This window comes from Sus scrofa, chromosome 14 (genome assembly GCF_054392235.1).
Source record: "Sus scrofa isolate SSC_HxYL_T2T_F1_AM1 chromosome 14, Sscrofa_HxYL_maternal_Yorkshire_Landrace_v2.0, whole genome shotgun sequence".
Taxonomy (NCBI): Eukaryota; Metazoa; Chordata; class Mammalia; order Artiodactyla; family Suidae; genus Sus; species Sus scrofa.
The window spans coordinates 51,988,703-52,006,372 of record NC_139396.1 but is presented as its reverse complement, the minus strand read 5'-3'; the positions used below and the strand labels follow the sequence as shown (position 1 = coordinate 52,006,372).

The 17,670-nt window shown below is 43.8% G+C and overlaps 1 protein-coding gene and 1 non-coding gene across 7 annotated transcripts in view; one reads left to right on the top strand and one right to left on the bottom strand.

Annotated features, from left to right (window-relative positions):
• Window positions 1-17,670, top strand: part of CFAP251 (cilia and flagella associated protein 251) — an 81,893-nt gene that overhangs the window by 10,505 nt on the left and 53,718 nt on the right. For 3 of the 6 annotated variants that reach the window (XM_013982831.3, XM_084996136.1, XM_021074247.2), the window contains exons 5-8: window positions 2,180-2,289; window positions 10,246-10,357; window positions 10,604-10,684; window positions 16,426-16,503. In XM_013982831.3, the coding sequence (XP_013838285.3) occupies window positions 2,180-2,289; window positions 10,246-10,357; window positions 10,604-10,684; window positions 16,426-16,503 (381 nt within the window). The remainder of the gene's footprint in view (window positions 1-2,179; window positions 2,290-10,245; window positions 10,358-10,603; window positions 10,685-16,425; window positions 16,504-17,670) is intronic. The other 3 variants (XM_084996137.1, XM_084996138.1, XM_084996139.1) reach the window with 1 other exon arrangement.
• LOC146396553 (U6 spliceosomal RNA) lies at window positions 13,276-13,382 on the bottom strand. Its single transcript, XR_014828626.1, has one exon. It is a non-coding gene; the product is annotated as a U6 spliceosomal RNA (small nuclear RNA).

Sequence of the window (17,670 nt, the reverse complement as noted above, 5' to 3'; positions counted from 1 at the left end):
ATCACAGTCTCGTTTCCCTACCTCCCTTCTGAACATAGCAGATACTGTCCTTAGAAACACATTTCATTGTTGTCTCTCTGATTCTAGTCAGAATCAATTTACATAGCAGCAGACTTTAATTTTATGGTAACCAGAATCCAAAACGTCTATATTTTTTCACATTTCCATAAAAATGTGGTCAGGAGAGAACCACGTCTCCAGAGAACTGCAGTAAAAGGCAGAGGACGGCTCTTCAGCCGGGATTCGGATCTAATTAACACTTAGACTCCTTTCCAGGGCTTTGATCCTCCTAGTCATGCTGAGGAGTGGGTGTGAACGTCCCCATTTCACAGGAGAAGAAACTGAGGCTCAGAGTGATTGAGCTGACTTGCCCAGGGCTACACCAGTGGATGGTGAAGCCAGGTCTTAAAACCATGTCTCCTTACTTCAAAGCATTAAGTAGAACAGTTGTCCCCTCTCTTTGTCTTTATTTACACTGCGCTCTGTACCTCCCTGAATGTCCTGCATGCCTGTCCTCCCCACACTGCTCTACTTCCTCTATTGTGCACATTTTTGACCCTTTTTCTTTTAGTCATTTTCTTATCCACCTGTCACATTTGCCTGCTGTCTGCCTTACCACTAGTTAATCTGGTAAACAGTTCCACAGTAACCCGTTTCAATTTACATGTATTTTAATAAGGACCTTCCTTAGTCAATGTCTAGATCAAAAACTTCACCAGGTATTTGCCAAGAGCTCAGCCAATACTCAGCATCGTGCCAGGGATCCAAGACACGTGGGTGCAGCTTTAAGGGATTTGCGTTCTGGAAGTCCGTAAATACACAGTCAGCAAGCAGCCCTCCTTGGAGCTAAGTTGAATGTGTAGCACTGAGCACAGGGGTAACGGCAGGGGGAGAGGAACACTGTGTGGGGGGCAGGCTCAGGTCAGGAGAGGCGGGCCAGGCAGCTAGGCGTCCAGCCTCCCCAGAGTTGGGTGGATGGGAATGGCCTTAGCCATTCATTCATCCATCCATTGCATGTGTATTTATCGTGACCACTGTGTTTCAGATGACAGGTCTGTGGTCATGAACAAAACAGACCTAACCTCCCCCCACTAGGTGGAGCTTATAGTCTGGGGGCGAGGCAGACATTAAACAAATGAAAAAAAGAAGACAAAAAGAAAAAAAAATTGGAATTCTCTTGTGGTGTAACAGGTTAAGGGTCTGGTATTGTCACTGAAGCTGCTTGGATCATTACAGTGGTGGGGGTTTGGTCCCTGGCCTGGGAACTTCCACATGCTGCTAGTATCCATGAGGATTCAGGTTTGATCCCTGACCTCGCTCAGTGGGGTTAAGGATCCAGTGTTGCCCTGAGCTGTGGTGTAGGTTGCAGACGAGGCCCAAATCTGGCATTGCTGTGATTGTGGCCGTAGGCTGGCAGCTGCAGCTTTGATTTTATCCCTAGCCTGGGAACTTCCATATGCCACTGGTGTGGCCCTAAAAAAAAAAAAAAAAAAAAAAAAAAGGCGCATAAATATATAATTAAAAATTACAACAATTGCTTGAAAGGAAGTGTGAAAATGCCCTAAGACAGAAAACCCAGGGTGAAGGGAGACTTCCTCTGGATTGGTGGGCAGGGAGTGAAAGATGTGCTGTTTATGCTGAGACTAAGAAAGAGCCATCCAGGGATAGTTTAGGGGGAAGACCATCCCAGACAGAAAGAGCTTCAAGTTTTCAGGCCTCGTGTGTGGGGCCCAGAGAGGAGGCCAGAGTGAGCGAGGGGAGATGTGGAAAGAGGGAGACAGGGGCTCTTTCCTGCCTCTCATCTTGCCTGTGATTCTCTATGTGGGGAGGACTGTAGGAGGCTAAGAGGGAAAGCACAGGCCGGTGAGGAGGCTTTGGTCCCAAGGCTGCTCGGTGACCTGTGTGAACACAGTTTTAGGGAGATGAGGCAGCAGGGAGGTTCAAGGGGGCAAGGGGATGCACCCAGACATTTATTTTCAACCTTAGCTCAGAGTTGGGACGTGCCTAGACCCCTAGGAAGCCACTGTTCCTGTGGGAAGTGTCGCTTATCCTGCCAGTGTTTTGAGGGGAGGCGGGTGGGAAGAGGGTTTTCAGCCAGTGGCATCTGGCAGGGGAGCCCAGGTCTCTCTCTGGGGCCCCACCTTTCCTGTCTCAGAGCTGCTTCTCTCCGGGTCTCTAGGGCCACCCCAACGTGATCTCCTGCCTCTGCGTCAGCGAAGACCGGCGGTGGGTCGCCACGGCCGACAAAGGGCCCGACTGCCTGATAATCATATGGGACTCTTTCACAGGGTAGGCTTGCGCTGCCACCCCCACCCCATCTCTGCTGCCCACTGTGACCAGCAGAGACGAGTGATGCTGGTCTGGGGGTACAGAAGCCAGTAGTGGCATGTGGGGTGATGGGAGAGGCTGCCCGGGAGGTCATCTTACTGCCTGGAGGCCTGTGGGAGTGACATTACTTGGGTGAACCTTCCATGTACGATTCTTGGCCCTTCAAGGCTGGAAACTGGGTTTGTCAGTGGCCCCCTGGGTGCACTGGGCTGAGGGTGGCCAAGTCACACTCACCAAGCTGGGAGGCCCAGAGACGCCACGTGACTTTCACCAGCTAAAAAAAAAAAAAAAAAAATGTCTAATCACACTCATGATTCTTGTTTCCCAAGGCTGCTATAAGATATTGCCCCAAACTGGGTGGCTCAAAAATCTGTGGAACTTATTCTCTCACAGTTTACAAGGCCAGAAGTCTGAAATCAGGATGTCTGCAGGGAGCTCCTGGGGCCCTGAGAGAGAACCTGTCCCACGCTCCCCTCCAGTTGCCTGTGCCCTCGGTGGTCCTTGACCCATAGATGTTTCATTCCAGCCTCTGCTTCCATCTTCCTATGGCGTTTTCCCTCTTCTATAGGGATATCAGTTGCTGGGTTTAGGGTCCACCCTAAACCAGCACAACCTCACCCTAACTAATTACATCTGCCAAGACTCTCTTTCCTTATAAGGTCACATTCTGAGGTTCTGGGTGGATGTGAATTTCGAGGGGGCCACTATTGGATCTACTCTCCTTACCTTCCAGGATTGTTAGGAAGACCTAGACAATGACGGCTGCTCCCAGATGTGTCCTTTCTTAATTCCTGGCTCTAGAGGCGGAGCACAGTGCTGTATTCATTGACAAGACTATAAGGTCTTATCTGGTGTGCAGGAGGGTGGGGCGGAGTGAGGTGGGGGTGGGCAAGTCCAGGCAGACAAGAAGGTTAGGAAGAAGTTATGTTGAAAGTTCTAGGACACGGAGTTCCTGTCGTGGCTCAGTGGTTAACGTATCGGACTGGGAACCAGTTCAGTTGTGGGTTCGATCCCTGGCCTCGCTCAGGGGGTTAAGGATCTGGTGTTGCTGTGAGCTGTGGAGTAGGCCGCAGATGTGGCTCCAATTGGACCCCTAGCCTGGGAACCTCCACGTGCCACAGGTGTGGACCTAGAAAAGACAAAAAAAAAAAAAAAAGTTCTAGGACACGAGAACCGTTCTCCCCCTGGTAACCAGTGGCCTCCATAGGGCCATGTTACCTAATCCTGGTCCTCATCTGACTTGACCTCTGTGGATTTATTCTTCATTCTCCTTGGTTTCTCTGATACCCTGTCACCCTGGTTCTCATCCTGCTTGCTGTCTGTCCCCTCTCAGCCTCTCGTCAGCCTCATCCTTGTCTCGCCATTCTTTAGCTGTGGCCTAGATGATGAGGAGGCTGTTGGTGATGCTCTTCAACCAGGAAGGAGCAGATCCAGGGTTTGAAACCGCGAAGTCTTACTCTCAATAACGACCTTTGTGTTTCTCTGCTGATGGGGAAGCTGCTAGAGACCTTCCACCTGCATGTCCCATGGGCGTCTCCTGCTAAAATGTACAAAATCCTGTGCTTCTACCTCCAAACAGCTTCTGAACCCACCCCAACCACCTCTGTCCACACCCATCTTTTCCTGGCTGGGCCATTGAAACAGCCCTCCTGACTAATCTCCCTTCCTGCAGTTCCATTCTTCAACCTGGCTTCTGTGACACTGGACCACTTTTTTTTTTTTTGGCTGCTCCAGCGTCATACTGAAGTTCTGAGGCCAGGGATCAAACCCACGCCACAGCACTGACCTGAGCTGCTGCAGTGACAGCACTGGATCCTTAACCCACTGCACTGCCAGGGAACTCCTGAACCACTTTTAAGCATGTAATTCATTGGCATTAATTGCTTTCACAATGTTGTGCAACCATTACCTCTATTTCCGGAACACTTTAACTACCCAACCAGAAAATCTGAAGGGATAAACTCCCCATTCCCCCTCCCCTCAACCTCTGTTAGCCTCTGATGGGCTTTCTGTCTCTATAGATTTGCTTGTTCTGGACATCTCATGTCAATGGAATCATGCAACCTGTGGCTTTTGTGTTTGGCTTCTTTCACATAGCAAAACATTTTCAAAATTCTTCCCTGCTGTGGCATGAATCAGTCCTCTATTCCCTGTTATAGCTATTTACGATCTCATTGCATGGATATACAGCATCTTGTTTATCCCTTCACCTGTTGCTTTTTTGTTGTTGTTGTCTTTTTTATTTTTTAATTATTGTTTTTTTTTTTTTTGTCTTTTTGCCTTTTCTAGGGCTGCTCCTGCTGCATATGGAGGTTCCCAGGCTAGGGGTCCAATCAGAGCTGTAGCTGCTGGCCTACGCCAGAGCCACAGCAACTCGGGATCTGAGCCGCATCTGCGACCTACACCACAGCTCATGGCAACGCCAGATCCTTAACCCACTGAGCAAGGTCTGGGATCCAACCCACAACCTCATGGTTCCTAGTCGGATTCGTTAACCACTGAGCCATGATGGGAACTCCCACCTGTTGCTTTTTTAAAAAATCATTTTAATACATTTTTTTTTCCCGCTGTACAGCATGGGGACCAAGTTACACACACATGTATACATAGTTTTTCTTCCCATTGTCATGTTGCGATGTAAGTATCTAGACATAGTTCCAAATGCTACACAGCAGGATCTCATTGTAAATCCATTCCAAGAGCAATAGATTGCATCCGTTAACCCCAAGCTCCCGTTCCCTCCCGCTCCCTCCCTCTCCCCCTGGACAGCCACAAGTCTGTTCTCCAAGTCCATGATTTTCTTTTCTGTGGAATCATTTTAATACATTTTAGTTGAATGCACAGGTCTCCTTTGGCCACCATCTCTAATCCTAGTCCTCTGTGTAGTAGGTTTGGTGTGTTTCCTCACAGAACACTTGCTGTTGATTTACATACACATAGGTGGCCATGATCATGTCTCATCAGATGGTGTCTCTCCATGACATTCTAGGTGTGACCTTTTCCCCAATGCAAAATATGCCCTTTTTTTTTTTTTTTTTGGTAGGGCTGTACTCACGGCATATGGAGGTTCCCAGGCTAGGGGTTGAATTGGAGCTGTAGCCACCAGCCCACACCAGAGCCACAGCAATGTGGGATCCAAGTTGTGTCTGTGACCTACACCACAGTTCACATACACTGGATCCTTCACCTATCGAGTGAGGCCAGGGATTGAACCTGCGTCCTCATGGATACTAGTCAGATGAGTTTCTGCTGAACCAGGACGGGAACTCCTCCCCAACACAATCGGATTGTGTTGCTCCCCTGCTTAAAACCCTCTGGAGGCTGCCCATTGCTAGCTCAGCCCTTGTTACAAGGAGTCTGTATCTTATATCAGAGTCATGCAAACACTTCCTCCACAAATGAAAGGCCCTGTCTGCATGCCCACCCAGCATCTCTAGCCCTCACAGGGGCTGCAAGTCATGGGACATCCAGCTGACACACGGGGCAGGTTACCTCCTGCATCAGGAACTCCAAAGGCAGGAACAGTGGGTCCTGCAGGTGGATCTCTTCTCTCATGCCCTTGCTGGCAGTCCCTTGCTCCAGGCAGAGCTGGCCTCCTTTCAAACAGTGTTTATTTTTTGCTTTTTTCTTGTTTAATAAAGCCATCTTCTCCACTAGACTGGGGGTGGCTCTGGCAGTAATTTTTAAAAATTACAAAGTTAAGCATATCTGTGGTTAACAATTTGAATGATATGTCAATATGAGTTTTATGATATTGCAAATGATGACCTTGGGAACCCAGAAGGGATTTTTTTTTTTTAGAATTAATAGTCACTTTGTTAAAGTGATAAACTATACTTCTTTTTTAAGATACTAGTTCAAAAAAGAAAAGAAGAGTAAGTTCAACTTAAATCTTCTTCTATAAATTTAACACATTTAAGTTCAACTTAAATCTTCTATGACTCTAACATATTTTTTTCAGTTGCCTATTAGGGGGCTTTGATTAATGTTTGGTCCCACTTACAGATTTTATTATTACATCCTTTTAAACATTGCAAACTGAATTCAGAAATTAAATGTATTCTATTTGATCTTTAAGTTCTTTATCAGTCTGATTAACAAATAAATCCTTCACTAGTATTTAAGTAATTCTTGTAAATCTAATAAAGTAGACATAAATATGGCAAATCTTAAATTCTGTTAAATGTTCTAATATTGTTTATAAACCTAATATGATTAGAATTTAAAATCACAAGTCTAAATCAACTACAGACTTTAAATTAGAATCACAAATCTAATCTGTTAGAGACTCTGATATGTTAAATTCTCTTAAACCTCATTCCTTAAAAAATAAATTCTTTTATCTCAAATATGTTAATAGTACAGGTTCAACTGAGAGTTCCTATTGTTGCTCAGTGGGTTAAGAATCTGATGGCAGCAGCTCAAGTTGCTGCGGAGGTGCAGGTTTGATTCCCAGCCCAGCACAGTGAGTTAAAGGGTCTGGCATTGCTGTAGCTGCAGCTCAGATTCAATCCCTGGCCCTCATTAAAAAAAAAAAAAAAAAAAAAAAATTGTGGCGTTCCCGTTGTGGCACAGTGGAAACAAATCCAACTAGGAACCATGAGGTTGCGGGTTCGATCCTTGGCCTTGCTCAGTAGGTTAAGGATCTGGCGTTGCCGTGAGCTGTGGTGTACGTTGCAGACGCAGCTCAGATCCCGAGTTGCTGTGGCTCTAGTGTAGGCTGGTGGCTACAGCTCCAGTTTGACCCCTAGCCTAGAAACCTCCATATGCCGGGGGTGCGGCCCTAAAAAGACAAAAGACAAAAAATAAATTATTATAGTTGATTTACAATGTTCTGTCAACTTCTGCTGTACAGCAAAGTGACCCAATCATACATACATATACATTCTTTTTCTCATATCCTATCCTGTTCTATCACAAGTGATTGGATATAATTCCCTGTGCTGTATAGTAGGACCTTATTCCTTGTCCATTCTAAATGAAATAGCTTGCATCTATTAACCCCAAACTCCTAGTCCATCCTACTCCTTCCCCCGACCCCTTGGCAACCACAAGTCTGTTATCCATGTCTGTGAGTCTGTTTATGTTCTGTAGATAGGTTCATTTATGCCATATTTTAATTTTATTATTATTTTTAGCATTGCTCCTGTGGCACATGGAGGTTCCCAGGCTAGGGGTTGAATTAGAGCTGCAGCTGCCAGCCTACACCACAGCCATAGCAACACAGGATCCTTACCCACTGATGGAGGCCAGGGATTGAACCCGCATCCTCATGGATCCTAGTCAGGTTCGTTAACCACTGAGCCACAAAGGGAATGCCAACTTTGTGCCATATTTTAGATTCCACATATAAGTGATACCATATGCTATTTGTCTTTCTGATTTACTTCACTAAGTATGAGAATCTCTAGTTCCATCCATCTTTCTGCAAATGGTACTATTTTGTTCTTTTATATGGCTGAGTAATATTCATTGTATATATGGATATCATCTTAATCCATTCATTTGTCGGTAGACATTTAGGTTGTTTTCGTGTCTTGTCTATTGTGAACAGTGCTATTATGAATATAGGGGTGCATGCATTTTTTTTTTTTTTTGCCTTTTTGCCTTCACTAGGGCCACTCCCGCAGCATATGGAGGTTCCCAGGCTAGGGGTTGAATTGGAGCCCCAGCCGCTGGCCTACGCCATAGCCACAGCAACTCGAGATCTGAGCCACATCTGCAACCTACACCACAGCTCACAGCAACACCAGATCCTTAACCCACTGAGCAAGGGCAGGGATCAAACCCACAACCTCATGCTTCCTAGTCAGATTCATTAACACTGCGCCATGACGGGAACTCCAGGGGTGCATGTATCTTTCTGAATGAAAGTTTTATCCAGATATATGCCCAGGAGAGGGATTGCTGGATCATACGGTTGTTCTATATTTAGTTTTCTGAGGAACCTCCATACTGTTCTCCATGGTGGTTGTACCAATTTATATTCCCACCAACAGTGTTTAACAGGGTTCCCTTTTCTCCATACCCTCTCCAGCATTTGTTTTTTTGTTGACTTGTTGATGGCCATAATGACCGGTGTGAGGTGGTACCTCATTGTAGTTTGCTTTTTTTTTTTGTCTTTTTAGGGCCGCACCTCCAGGGTAGGGGTCCAATTGGAGCTGTAGCCAACGTCCTATGCCACAGCCACCGCAATGCAGGATCTGAGCCACATCTGCAACCTACAACGTGTTCTCAGCAACACCAGATCCTTAACCCATTGAGCAAGGCCAGGGATCGAACCCACATCCTTATGGGTACTAGTCAGATTCGTTAACCGCTGAGCCATGACGGAACTCCCCCTCATTGTAGTTTTGATTTGCATTTCTCTAATACTTAGTGATGTTGAGCATTTTTTCATGTGCCTGTTGGCTATCTGTATGTCTTCTTTAGAGAAATGTCTATTTAGGTCTTCTGCCCATTTTTTGATTGAGTTGTTTGTTTTTTTTCTGTTGAGTTGTATGAGTTGTTTATATATTTTGGAGATTAAGCCCTTGTTGGTTGGATCATTTGCAACTATTTTCTCCTACTCCTTAGGTTGTATTTTTTTTTTCAGGTTTACACCTCATTCTTTTTTTTTTTTTTTTTTTTTTTTTGTCTTTTTGCTATTTCTTGGGCCGCTTCTGCGGCATATGGAGATTTCCAGGCTAGGGGTCTAATCGGAGCTGTAGCCACCGGTCTACACCAGAGCCACAGCAACGCGGGATCCGAGCCGCGTGTGCAACCTACACCACAGCTTACAGCAACACCAGATCCTTAACCCACTGAGCAAGGGCAGGGACCGAACCCGCAACCTCATGGTTCCTAGTCGGATTCATTAACCACTGCGCCACGACGGGAACTCCGCACCTCATTCTTTTTGAAGGTGGCATACTTTTTCATTATATGGCTATACTATGGTATTTTTAAAACAATTACTATGTTAATAGGCATTTGTGTTTCCAGATTTTTTGCCATTAAAGCAGTGCCACAATAAACATGAATTGGCATTTATTCTGTCTACTTTTGCTATTATTTTGCTAGGAAAAAAGTTGTAGAAGTGGAATTGGGTCATAGGGTATGCACATTTGAGGTTTTGATAGATGCAGCTATGTTGCTCTGGAGAAAGCCTGTGCCTGTTTATATTGCTCCTTATGGAGGAGAATGCCAGTTCTCCTGAGAGCAAGAATGGTGTCCTAGGCATCTTTTTTCACATTCTCATCCTTCATGCCTGCCACAGAATCAGCACTTGATAATGAAGGAAAGACTAGAGCTCACAAGGAGAACAAATAGCATGTTTACAGGCTGCCTTGAGTTTGTTGTTGTTGTTTTAAATTGAGGTAAAGTTCTCATAAAATAGAAGTAACCATTTTAAAGCTTACATTTCAGTGGCATTTAGTATATTCACAATGTTGTGCAACCACCACCTCTATCTAGTTCCAAAATACTTTCTTTGCCCCAAAAGAAAACCCTAAAACACATTAGCAATCACATCCCATTCCCTCCCCATCACCTGTGCCCCTGAAAAACACTCATCTGCTCTCTGTCTATTTGGATTTGCCTTTTCTGGAATTTGATATAAATGAATTCATAAAACATGTAGCCTTTTATATCTGGCTTCTCACTCAGTATCATGTTTTCAAGGTTCATCCATATATTGTAGCCTGTGTCAGTGTTTCACTCCTTTTAATGGCTGAGTCATATTCCATTGTGTGGATAGACCACATTTGTTTGTTCACAGTGTTTTGTTTTGTTGCTGTACTCGTGGCACATGGAAGTTCCTAGGCCAGGGATTGTGTCCAAGCCACAGCTGCCAGATCCTTAACTCACTGTGCCACAGCAGGAACTCCCACAGTGGTAATGTTTTTGAAGCAGGTGTCCCCCTGCCCTGTTTTGCAGGATCCCTGTGCACACGATATTTGACAGCTGCCCAGAAGGTAATGGCATCAGGGCCATGGCTATCACCCGTGACGCCAAGTACCTGGCAACGATCTCAGATGCTGAAATCCAGGTACAGGGCCCTTTGGGGCAGCCTCAGCTGGCTGGCCAATCTGACAGGAGTGTTGCTGTGAGCAGCTCTGCTCAAGCTGTGTGGCATCTGCGATTCTCTGGGTGGAGGGTGGTGACCAGTCTCTGGTCAGGGGTTCACTGTGCTTTGCTGAGTTCGCGGAAGCTTCTGGATTACCACGAGAGGTGTAGGTTACTTCAGCAGCCTTCAGAAACCTTCTCCTTCTTCCCTGTCTGCTGTCACTTACAGAGAGTTTGCATCTGGAGGTGGACTTTAGCGGTGGAAACGCCCGCATGCACACTTGACCTTCCCAAAGAGTATGGTTTTCAGGTGAGTTCAGTTTGAGCTTGTAAAGATCCATCTAAAGTTACACAGAAGCCAGGTCAAAACTGCTTTTTGTTTTACTGGAGCTTCATGATGGTGCACAAACAGGAGCTTTTTAAAAATTCCTATCCATGGAGTTCCCTGGTGGCTCAGCCATTTCAGCATCCTGCATTGCTGTGGCTCTGATTACTGCTGTGGTGAGGGTTCGAGCCTCAGTCTGGGAACTTATGCATGCCACAGTGCTGCCAAAAAATAAAAAAAATTCTATCCGTGATCTGATTTTATTTTTGGTGATAATAGCTAATTTTTGGAGCATTTATTATGTGCTGGTTCTGCTAAATTCTTTGATACAGTATCTTATGTAATCCATGCAGACTATTAAATGATTTGTCTAAAGTCAACCAGCTGGCTGCCTTTCTCATTCTAGAAGCATGCTCTGAACTGCTCTTCATGTAGGGAAGTTTTTATTATTCTCGATTTTCATGAGACGACTTCCCAAGGCCACCCAGAGTGTTGACTCTGCTCCTCTGCATCATGTCATTCATCCTTGCAGCCTTTGCTCACCTGCATTCATTGAGTGCCTACTGTGTGCCAGCCACTCTGGTAGGAATGCATGTGACTTGCCGAAACCAGGAGCCCCAACAGGGGGTCTGTGTGGCTGGACTCAGCAAGGTGTATATTGTTATCAGCTTTATGCCCATTTTCTCTACTTCTTTCCTACCCTGTGTTCTTCATGCTCCAGGAAAAAAATATGCTTACTTCTTAAGCCACCAGCCATACTGAGGTGCTCAGGATGGGTTTTACTTTTGCTACCAAAAAATGTTTTTGCTGTTTCCTTAGAGCTTTCACTGAATCACTTTGGATAGTATTGTCATCTTTTTTTTTTTTTTTTTTTGTCTTTTTAGGGCCACACCTGTGGCATATGGAGGTTCCCAGGCTATGGGTCAAATCGGAGCTATAGCTGCTGGCCTATGCCAGAGCCACAGCAATGCCAGATCCAAGCCACAGCTGCAACCTACACTACAGCTCATGGCAACACCGGATCCTTAACCCGCTGAGTGAGGCCAGGGATCGAACCTGTGTCCTCATGGATGCTAGTCAGATTCATTTCCACTGAGCCACTATGGAAACTCCCAGTATTGTCATCTTAATAACATTGCCTTCCAATCCACAAACATGAGATGCCTTTCCATTTATTTATGTCTTCTTTAATTTCTTTCAGCAGTGTTTTATAGTTTTCACTATACAGATCTTTTACCTCCTTGGTTAAATTTTATTCCAGTATTTATTTATTTTTTTTATGGGCTCAACCATGGCATATGTAAGTTCCAAGGCCCGGGATTGAATCCAAGCAGCAGCTTAGACCTGTGCCACAGCTGTGGCAATGCTGGATCCTTTAATCCACTGCATCATAGGGGAACTCCTCTACTTTACATATAGTAGCATGTATATGTTACTCCCACACTCCTAATTTATCCCTCCCCCCTTTGGTAACCATAAATTTATTTTCTTTGGCTCTGAGTCTGATTTGTTTTGTAAATAAGTTCATTTCTATCATATATTTAGATTCTACATATACGCAATATCATATATTTATTTTTCTCTTACTTCACTTAGTATGATAATCTCTAGTTCCATCCATGTTGCTGCAAATGGCATTATTTCATTCCTTTCTATGGCTGAGTAGTATTCCATTGTGTATATGTACCACATCTTATTTATCCATTCCTCTGTCAGTGAATGTTTAAGTTGTTTTCATGTCTTGGCTATTGTGAATAGTGCTGCTTTGAACATTGGGGTGCGTGTATCTTTTCTTTCTTTCTTTTTTTTTGTCTTTTTTTTTTAGGGCTGCACCCATGGCATATCGAAGTTCCCAGGCTAGGGGTTGAATGGGAGCCACAGCCTCTGGCCTATGCCACCCATAGCAACACCCTTAGCCTGGGAACCTCCATATGCCGCAGGAGCAGCCAAAGAAATGGCAAAAAAGACCAAAAAAATTAAATTAAAATATAGTTGATTTACAATGTTTTGTCAATTTCTGCTGTACAGCAAAGTGACTCAGTCATATATATTTTTTCTTTTCTCTTTCTCTCTTTCCTTCCTTTCATTCTTTCGTTCTTTCTTTCTTCCACTTTTTAGGACTGTACCCGCAGCATACAGAAGTTCCTAGGCTGGGGTTGAATTGGAACTACAGCTGCTGGCCTACACCACAGCCACAGCAATGCCGAATCCAAGCCACGTCTGCAACATACACCACAGCTCACAGCAACGCCAGATCCCTGACCCACTGAGTGAGGCCAGGGATTGAACCCACATCCTCATGGATCCTAGTTGGGGATTGTTGGGTTTGTTACTACTGTGCCACAATAGAAACTCCCTATACTTTCTTTTTTTGATATTTTTTTCCTTCATGTTCTATCCGAGGAGAGTGGTTATTGTTCCCTGTGCTGTACAGCAGAACCTCATTGCTTATCCACTCTAAATGTAATCGTTTGTGTCTCTTAACCCTAAACTCCCTGTCCATTCCACTCCCTCCCCCTTGACAACCACAAGTCTGTTCTCCATGCCTGTGAGTCTGCTTCTATAGGTAGGCTCAAAAAAATATGGAACACTTCACCCATTTGCATGTCATCCTTGCACAAGGGCCATTCTTGTCTTCTCTGTATCATTCCAATTTTAGTATAGGTGCTGCTGAAGTGAGCACAAAGTTTATTATTTTTTACTGCTGAATAGTTGTATATTGAATGGATATGTCACCATTTGTTTCTCTCTTCATTGAATAGATAACTGAAGGACTTGTGGGTTTCCTATTTGTGGCTACTGAAAATAAAGCTGCCTGAACATTCTTGTACAAGTCTTTGTAGAGATATATGCTCTCATTTCTCTTGGTAACTTGTTTTTGAAGGGTATTTCCAAAGTACAGAATTCTAGGTTGGTGGTTATTTTCTCTCAGTACCTTGATGGTACAGGTATTATTCCATTGTCTTCAGACTTAAATCATTTCTGTTGAGAAGCCAACTATCGATCTTACTGCTACCTTTTTTGAAAGTTATGCATCTTTTTTTCCCACTCTGGCTGCTTTTAAGATTTTCTCTTGGGAGTTCCCATTGTGGCTCAGCAGTAACGAACCTGACTAGTATCCATGAGGACGTGGGTTCGATGCCTGGCCTTGCTTTGTGGGTTAAGGATCTGGCATTGCTGAGAGCTGTGGTGTAGGTCACAGATGTGGTTTAGATCCTGTGTTGCTGTGGCTGTGGTGTAGGCCAGCAGTGGTAGCTCCTATTTGACCCTGTGGCCCTAAAAAAGCTTGGTTTTTCTCTTGGTTTTTCAATGATGCATCTGTGTGTACATGGACATGTTGATTTAAAAAAAAATCAACTTCTCCTTTGGGGTTTTTGAACTTGAGATGTTATGTCTTTCCTTAGTTTTGGAAAATTCTATCCATTGTCTCTTGAAAGGTTATTTCCACCACATTCTTTGTTTCCTCTCCTCTGGGACTCCAATTACATGTTAGTTAGACCCTTTCAACTTGTCCTGTAGGTCTTTTATTCTCTTTTCTATTCTTTTCTCTCTTTATGCTTCAGTCTGGGTATTTTCTCTTGTAATATATCTTCCTTTTCTACTAACTAATCATTCCTTTGGCTGTATTTAATTTTCTGTTAAATCATCCTTTGAGTTTTGTAAAGCATTTTTTTCAGATCTAAAAGTTCCATTTTGGAATTCCCATTGTGGCACAGCAGAAATGAATCTGACTAGTATCCATTAGGATGTGGGTTTAATTCCTGGCCTCACTTAAGTGGATTGGCAATCTGGCATTGCCATGAGCTGTGATGTAGGCCACAGACACGGCTTGGATCCCCCATTCCTGTGGTTGTGATGTAGGCTGGCAGCTGTAGCTCTGATTTGACCCCTAGCCTGGGAACATCCATGTGCAGCCTTAAAAAACAAAATAAAACAAAAAACCCAGAAAAAAACCTTCCGTTTGATTCTTTTAAACAATAGAATTGTCTGCTGAGATTATCCATCTTATCCTCTACTTTCACATACATGTTAATCACAGTTATTGTCCAGTCTGGGTGATGACTCTCCTTGGGGGGGGGTCTCTTTCTGTTGATTACTTTTCTCCTTCTTTTTTTTTTTTTTTCAATTATTTGAGTGTGTCTCTTTTATAGGCCTGGTTATTTTTCATTGAATACCTGATGTTGTGCTTAAAAAGTATAAGACAGGTTTGATCCCTGCCCCAAGAACTTACACATGACATGGGTGCAGCCAAAAAAAAAAAAAAAAAAAAAAAAAAAAGGATAGGAATAATTTGAGGCTCAGGATGATAACTTCTTCCAAGGAAGATTTGCTTTTACTCCTTCAGGCCTTTGGCAAAGTAGTCACTTGATCTAAGCAGAGATTGAGAAGATTTGAGGCTAATTTTCAGCCTTTATGAGGCCTTGTCCATGCATGTGCTTTCATCATCTTCACTCCACCAGACCTTTGTGCTGTCCTGAAATTGATCCTCAGACATGGGCATTGTAGTTTACATTCCTGAAGTGCCCCAGCAAGCAATAGGCAAGGAATGTGAGATGGAGTGGAAAGGGCTGGAGTAGAGTTGAAAAAGCATTTCTTGGGAGTTCCCTCATGGCTCGGTGGGTTAAGAATCTGACGTCACTGCTGTAGCTCTGGTTACAGCTGTGGCATGAGTTCGATCCCTGGGAACTTCCACATGCTGTAGGTGTGACAAAGAAAAAAAAAAAAGCATTTCTGGAGTGACTGTCGTGGCTCAGCGGTTAGCAAATCCTACTGTCATCCATGAGAATGTGAGTTTGATCCCTGACCTTGCTCAGCAGGTTAAAGATCTGGCGTTGCTGTGAGCTGTGGTGTAGGTTACAGACACAGCTCACTCCCATGTTGCTCTGGCTCTGAGCTTAGGCTGGTGGCTATAGTTCCGATTGGACCCCTAGCCTTGTAACCGCCGTATGCTGTGGGTGAGGCCCAAAAAGACCAAAAAAAAAAAAGATGGTTAAGGATCAGGTGTTGTTACTATGGCTTGAGTCACTGCTGTGGCATGGATTCAGCCTGTAGCTAGGGAACTTCTACACACCATGGGTGCAACCAAAAGAAAAAAAAAAACATTTCTCGAGCCCATCACTCAAAGCTGCCTCCCGTAGCCCTTCATTCATCTCAGGCTACTTCCCACCTCCCACGCACATACCATTTCAAGACCTATGCCTTACACCCCCCTGGGGATTTCTCACTTTGTTGTTGTTATTTATTTTCTGCATTTCATGTTTCTTCCACATCTGTAGTGTCTGCAGGGTTAAATTTTGGAAAGGGATCCAGGCAACCCATGCTGCTCACCATCTTGGCAGGAATCAGAACCCCCTTCCAGTATTTTGCATTCATTCCAGTTTAGCTTGTGACCTTGTCAAATTTAGAATTGATTTTGCAGCCTTCTTTGTCTGAAAGGACACAGAATAAAGGTTATTGGTGAATAGTGGTTTACTATTGCTTGTTCCAGTTTATAGGTGATGAATTAAAATAAGAATAAGAAAGGAAACACATTTGAGACCATTAATTTTAACACTCTGTATTTAAATTATATTTCTGTTGCTTACAAAATGCCGTTTCCTTTCTGTGTTTTACTCCTACCTGGTTATGTATTTTAATAAAAAATATCTAATTTTAATATTTAACTTAATCATAGAGAAAGAGAAAATTTATTATTATGTAATGTATTTCCATATTTTATATTTCAGAACTACCTTACGTTTAATCCAACAAATAATAAAGAATTGGTGAGCAATAGTAAAACACAAGCAATATATTATATGTGGGTAAGTAGAAATTTTTTTTTTTTTTTTGGTCTTTTTGCCATTTCTTGAGCCGCTCCTGCGGCATATGGAGGTTCCCAGGCCAGGGGTCGAATCGGAGCTATAGCCGCCGGCCTACACCACAGCCACAGCAACGCGGGATCAGGGCAGCGTCTGCGACCTACACCACAGCTCATGGCAATGCCAGATCCTTAACCCACTGAGCAAGGCAGGGATTGAACCCACAACCTCATGGTTCCTGGTCAGATTTGTTAACTGCTGAGCCACGATGGGAATTCCTCATTTGTTTTAAATGTATGGACAAGTGTATGTTCATTCTTTGAGTACAGATGTTTTGGTAATGTAATGATGTAGTATTTACTTAGAAAGCAATAAACATATAATGTTTTGATTTAATTATAGTATTTATTTTAGTCTCATTGGAAATTAGCAACCTAAATCAGAAGCAGATAATTTAAATTTCATTTAATTTGTTAAAGTAATGAGTCAGATATTTATCTGAATCTATTTAAGGTCTAAAATGTAGGGTTTTTCAAGATCTTGGTTTTTTATTCCCTTTTAGAAAGGAATTAGCAAACAGATAGCTGATATGCACAAAAACATGAGATTTAAAAAAACATCAAAAGTTAACATAAGATCACTATATGACCCAGAGTTCCCACTGTGCAGAGCAATGGAATTGGTGGGGTCTCATGAGCGCTGGGACGCAGTTCAATCCCCAGCCCAGCACAGTGGGTTAAGGATCCAGCATTGCCACAGCTATGGCTTAGGTGGCAGCTTCAGCTCGGATCTGATCCCTGGCCCGGGAACTCCAGGGGTGGCCAAAAAAGAAAAAGAAGAAAGATTACCATATGACCCACCAATTCCTAGATGTATACCCAGAAGAACTAAAAACAGCCACTCAAATACTTATACATAAATGTTCATAGCAGCAGCATTACTCTTAATAACCAAAAGGTAGCAACAGACCAAATGTTCATCAACAATGAATAGAGGAAGTTCCCATTGTGGCTCAGAAGTAATGAACCCAACTAGTATCCATCAGGATGCGGGTTCGATCCCTGGCCTTGCTCAATGGGTTAAGGATCCAGCATTGTTGGGAGCTGCTGTGTTGTTGTGGCTGTGGTATAGGCTGGCAGCTATAGCTCTGATTCTACCCCTAACCTGAGA